General features: G+C 67.9%; 1 protein-coding gene across 2 annotated transcripts in view; it reads right to left on the bottom strand.

Annotated features, from left to right (window-relative positions):
• Positions 1-738: 738 nt before the first annotated feature.
• Positions 739-5453, bottom strand: part of LOC146587468 (V-type proton ATPase catalytic subunit A-like) — a 5662-nt gene continuing 947 nt past the window's right edge. Inside the window, exons 2-14 of one of the 2 annotated variants that reach the window (XM_085319538.1) lie at positions 5048-5176; positions 4488-4702; positions 4127-4264; positions 3892-4043; positions 3368-3530; positions 3140-3248; positions 2934-3056; positions 2713-2827; positions 2358-2421; positions 2061-2264; positions 1205-1299; positions 940-1111; positions 739-831 (exon numbers count right to left, since the gene is read on the bottom strand). In XM_085319538.1, coding sequence (XP_085175664.1) covers positions 739-831; positions 940-1111; positions 1205-1299; positions 2061-2264; positions 2358-2421; positions 2713-2827; positions 2934-3056; positions 3140-3248; positions 3368-3530; positions 3892-4043; positions 4127-4264; positions 4488-4702; positions 5048-5176 — 1772 coding nt within the window. The remainder of the gene's footprint in view (positions 832-939; positions 1112-1204; positions 1300-2060; positions 2265-2357; positions 2422-2712; positions 2828-2933; positions 3057-3139; positions 3249-3367; positions 3531-3891; positions 4044-4126; positions 4265-4487; positions 4703-5047; positions 5177-5453) is intronic. The other variant, XM_085319539.1, reaches the window with a different exon arrangement.

The raw sequence follows: 5453 nt of genomic DNA, 5'->3' as shown, positions 1-5453 counted from the left end.
TGGGGGGCAAACCGGGACCGGGACTCTGCCCCCCGACGTGACACTGACCACCCTGGGGGGCAGATGGGCACTGGGACCCCCCCCCCGAGGTGACACCGACTACCCCCAGGGGGTAGATAGGGACCAGACCCCCCCCAAAGGTGACATCGATCACCCTGGGGGGCATATAGGGACTGTGACCCCCCCTCGGGAGTGACACCAAGCACCCCCAGGGAGCAGATAGTGACTGGGAGGACCCCCCCCAAGGCAACACTGGGGGGCAAACAGGGAGTGGGACCCCCCCTGGGGTGACACCAAGCACCCCCGGGGGGCAAATAGGGACCAGGAGCCCCCCCCCCCGAGGTGACACCGACCACCCCGGGGGGGCAAACAGGGACTGGGACCCCTCCCCCCAAGGTGACACTGACCACCCCAGGGGGGGCAGATAGGGACCAGGAACACCCACCCCACCCCACCCCCCAGGGGTGACACCGAGAGCCCCCGGGGGGGGGGGGCAAACAGGGACGCCAAGAGCCAGGGCACGCTGCCCGGGAGCCCTTGGCACTCGGGGGCCGGACACGTCCCCACCCAGCGCTGCGGGGGGAAACCACACCTGGAAGCGAACAATCGCCGCCGGGTGTTTATTTTATACCGCCGACGGCGTGCGCGTGTCCCCCCCCCCGCCCCGGGGGAGTCCCCCCCGCCCCGGGGGACCACCACCACCGCCGCCCCACACGCGCTCCCTTTCCCCCCCCCCACTCAGTCCTCGAGGTTGCGGAAAGCCGTCTGCATCTCCTCGTGGAGCTGGGCGTAATCGGCGGTGATCTTGGCCTCGCCGTCCCGCACGGGGTCCTATGGGTGGGTGGGGGGTGGGGGACGCGGCGCGGGCCATGGGTGGCCGTCCCCACCGCCATCCCAACCAAACCCTTCCCTCCCTCCATCCCCGCGTCGCCGCCCTACCTTGAACTTCATGGCGCTCAGCTTGTAGAGGATGTCCCCCAGGTTCTCGCGGATGGTGGCCCAGGTGACCCTGCGCTCGGCCTGCGCCGTGGCCTCCACGGCGTGCCGGGCCAGCTCGTAGAAGGCGACCATGTTGTGGAGCATCCCCACCGTCTTGTAGAAGGGGCAGAACCTGCGCGAAGGGGAAACGTGGGGCGGCCGTGGGGTGGCCGTGGCACGCGGGGGCTTCAGGAGGGGACAGGCACGGAGGTGGCCGCGCGGGTACCTGTCGTAGGGCGAGTAGCCGTTCTGCTGCAGGAAGTCGTCCTTGATGAGCTTGGCCACCTCCAGGGTGATCTTGTCAGCTTCGGCGAGGGAGGCCTGGTCAGGGGAAAATGRCCTCTGGGTGCCTCTGGGCTCCTCTCCCTCCCGCGCCCTTCCCGTGCCCTTCCTCCCCCCTGCCCAGCCCTTCTCCCAGCCCCTGTCCCTCATCGCTGTCCCCATTCCCTCATCTCCATCCCCTGTCCCTCATCTCCATCTTCATCCTCATCCCCTCCTCTCCATTCCCTGTCCCTCATCTCCATCCCGTCCCTCATCTCCATCCCGTCCCTCATCTCCATCACCATCCTCATTCCCTCATCGCCACCCCCATCCCCTCATCGCCATCCCCATCCCCTCATCCCCATCCCCTCATCGCCTTCCCCGCCCCCTCATCTCCATCCCATCCCTCATCTCCATCCCCTGTCCCTCATCGCCATCCCCTGTCCCTCATCCCCATCCCCATCCCCTCATCGCCATCCCCATCCCCTCATCCCCATCCCCATCCCCTCATCGCCATCCCCATCCCCTCATCCCCATCCCCATCCCCTCATCGCCATCCCCATCCCCTCATCCCCATCCCCTCATCGCCTTCCCCACCCCCTCATCTCCATCCCATCCCTCATCTCCATCCCCTGTCCCTCATCTCCACCCCATATCCTCCTTCCAGCCCCTCTCCCACCTTCCATCCCTCATCTCCCTCCCATCACCATCACCTCCACACCATCTCCAGCTGCTCTCCCACCCCATATCCCCTCTCCCCATCCCTTTTGCTGGACCTGACCCCCCCCTCCCCTGGGGCAGCCCGCATGCCCCGCGGGCACCTTGCCCACAAGCTGGACGATCTCGGCCAGGTCCTCCTCCTCCTGCAGGATCTCCTTGGCCTTGGTGCGCAGGGCYGGGAAGTCGGGGTGCTGCCGCTCGTAGTGCTGCTCCAGCGCCCGCAGGTACTTGCTGTAGCTGATGAGCCAGTTGACGGAGGGGAAGTGCTTGCGCTGCGCCAGCTTCTTATCCAGCCCCCAGAAGACCTGGGAACGGCATCGGGATGGGCGCCGGGACCGCGATGGGCTCCGGGATCGGCGGGGTGGGGGGAGCTGTGCGGGGACATGGCTCCCACTCACCTGCACGATGCCCAGCGTGGCCGAAGTCACGGGGTCGGAGAAGTCCCCCCCCGGCGGGGACACACTGCGGGAGACAGACGGGCGGCGAGCGCGCTCGGTGGGGACAACCCCCCGGTGAGGTGGCCACCACCACCATCACCACCACCGCTACCACCATCACTGTCACCACCACCATCACCACCATCACTGTCACCACCACCACTGTCACCACCATCGCCACCACCACCATCGCCACCACCACCATCACCATCACCACCACCATCGTCACCATCACCACCACCACCACCAGTGCCCAGGTGGGCACCACATCCCACCACCACACCATGCCGCATGCCCGCGCCCAGCGGCGACTCACGCGCCCACGATGCTGACGCTGCCCTCGCGCTCGGGGCTGCCCAGACATCGCACCCGCCCCGCTCGCTCGTAGAAGGACGCCAGGCGGGCACCCAGGTACGCTGGGTAGCCGCTGTCTGCGCAAGGGAGGGTGGCCCGGCCGTTCAGCCCATCGCCCGTGGCCTCGGGGCTGCCCCGCAGCGGGCGGTGGGGACGGGATGGGGGGGGGGACGTGGCACTCACCCGCCGGCATCTCGGCCAGGCGGCCCGAGATCTCGCGCAGCGCCTCGGCCCAGCGCGACGTCGAGTCGGCCATCATGCTGACGTGGTAGCCCATGTCGCGGAAGTACTCGGCGAGGGTGATGCCTGCGGGGCGCCGCAGGTCGCCGCGTCGCCCGTGTGCCCGCGCCGGGCTCTCCCGGCTGCCACCCGCGCCCGCCCCGGCTCACCCGTGTAGATGGAGGCCTCGCGGGCGGCCACGGGCATGTTGGAGGTGTTGGCCACCAACGCCGTGCGCTTCATGATGGTCTCCGTCCTCCCGTCCACCTCCATGGTGAGCTGGGCCGAGGGACCACGGGCGCCGTCGCCGCTGCTGCCCGCTCTGCCGACCTGCGGCGGCCGCCCGGCGCCCGCCGGCACCGCGGCAGCCCCGGGGGCCACCCGCCCGCCCCGCTCACCTCCGGGAAGTCCCGCAGCACCTCGGACATCTCGTTGCCCCGCTCGCCGCAGCCCACGTAGATGATGACGTCGCTGTTGGAGTACTTGGACAGCGACTGCGAGATGACGGTCTTGCCGCAGCCGAAGGCTCCCGGGATGGCCGTGGTGCCGCCCTGGACGCACCTGGGCATGGGGATGCCGTGGGGACCTGGCCGCTGTCCCTGTCCCCATCCCAGTCTTGTCCCCTCCTGTGATTCATGTCAGGAGCAGGTGAGACCCCCCACGAGCCCTTGGCTGCCCTCTTGCCTGTCCCCATCCCTCTCCTCTTCCTCATCTCCATCCCTGTCCCCATCCGCTATCCGTGTCCCCATCCCCAACACTGTCCCCTATCCTGGAGCCCTGCTCCCWTCTCTACCCCCATCTCCTCCATCCTTGGCCCCTTCTCCTCCATCTCCATCCCTGTCCCCTAWCCTTGACCTCATCCTTCTCCATGTCCCCATCCCTATCCCTGTCCTCCAGGCCCCATCACCACCCCCAGACCTACGGGAAAAGGGCATCCAGGACCCTCTGGCCCGTCAGCAGTGGGTAGTTGGCTGGCAGCTTCTCCGCCACGGGCCGGGTCTGTCTCACAGGCCAGACCTGCATCATGGTCAGCTTCTCCTTGGTGCCCTCAAAGTCCAGCTCCAGCACCACGTCCTGGCAGGGGACAGGCACGGGGACGTGGGACCGGGACAGCCCCAGCGTCCTCGAAGGCCGGCCTCAGCCCCAAGAGCCCTTACAGAGATGTCGTAGTGCCCCGGGGGCGCGATGTGGGTGACGGTGCCCCGGCTCCGCGGYGGCACCATGATCTTGTGCTGGATGAGTGAGTTCTCGGTCACCACACCGTAGACGTCTCCGCCGGTGACGTGGCTCCCCACCTGGGATGGGAAGACCTTGAGATCTGGCACCGGAGCTGTGCCCGGGCACCAGGTTGTGTCCCCTCCGGACCAAGCCGCAAGGGTGCTGCTCAGCCAACGGGTGTCCTTCACGTCCCCAGCTCTAGGGAGGGTGCAGGACTGCATCTGGGGATGTCCTCCCCTCCCCAGCTCTGTGCCCACCCCAGGTGCCATCTCCCATGGGAGACAGGTGGCCCCGGCTCACCCGGACATTCTTGCTGGGAGCAAAGTCCCACATGACGTCGCGGGCCAGCGCGGGGATGTTGATGCCCCGAGGGATGTAGATGGTTTTGGTCAGCTCCGTGATGTCCTTCAGGGGACGTTGGATCCCGTCGAAGATGGAGCCCATGATGCCGGGACCCAGCTCCACGGAGAGCGGCTTCCCCGTGCGCAGCACTGGGTCGCCCACGCAGACACCCGCTGGGCCGGCGCTCAGGAAAGGGGCAGGAAGGAGACGGAGATGTAGGTAGAGGTGGAAATGGAGCAGGAGATGGAAACACAGGGAGGAGAGAGGTGGAGATGGAGGTGGAAAAGGATGATGGAGACGTGGAGATGGGAAGAGAGATGGAGACAGAAGCAGAGCTGGAAAGACGGAGACAGAGGTGGAGATGAAGATGGAGGCCAGGATGGAAACACGGAGATGATGGTGGAGACGGAGATGGAAATGGAGACAGGGCTGGAGATGGAGACGGAAACACAGATGGAGATGGGGATGGGGATGGAGACGGGGGGAGTGGGAATGGGTGGGGGGCACCCGAAGGATACAGGTCTCCTCGTACACCTGGATGGTGGCCAGGTCGCCCTCGAGCCGAATGATCTCCCCCACCAGCTCGGCGTGGCCCACGCGGACCAGCTCGTACATGGCGGCGCCGGCCATGCTGCTGGCGGTCACCACTGCGGGGGCATGGTGGGGGGGGGACGCTGAGACCCCCACACCAGCCCTGCCCCCTCCCCTGCAGGGCCCCGGCGGCCGGTGCCCACCCCAGCTCCCCCATGGGGCCCTGGGGTCCAGGTGCCCCCCCCAGCTCCCACACAGGGCCCTGGCATCTGGGTGCCCCCCCCAGCTCCCCCATAGGGCCCCGGCATTCAGGTGCCCCCCCAGCTCCCCCATAGGGCCCTGGCGTCCAGGTGCCCCCCAGCTTCCCCATAGGGCCCCAGCATCCGGGTGCCC

This window comes from Rhea americana, unplaced genomic scaffold (genome assembly GCF_003343005.1).
Source record: "Rhea americana isolate MKP2758 unplaced genomic scaffold, rheAme1 scaffold_595, whole genome shotgun sequence".
NCBI classification, from domain to species: Eukaryota; Metazoa; Chordata; class Aves; order Rheiformes; family Rheidae; genus Rhea; species Rhea americana.
The sequence above is the reverse complement of the archived record's forward strand: the minus strand, read 5'-3'. Positions and strand labels throughout refer to the sequence as shown.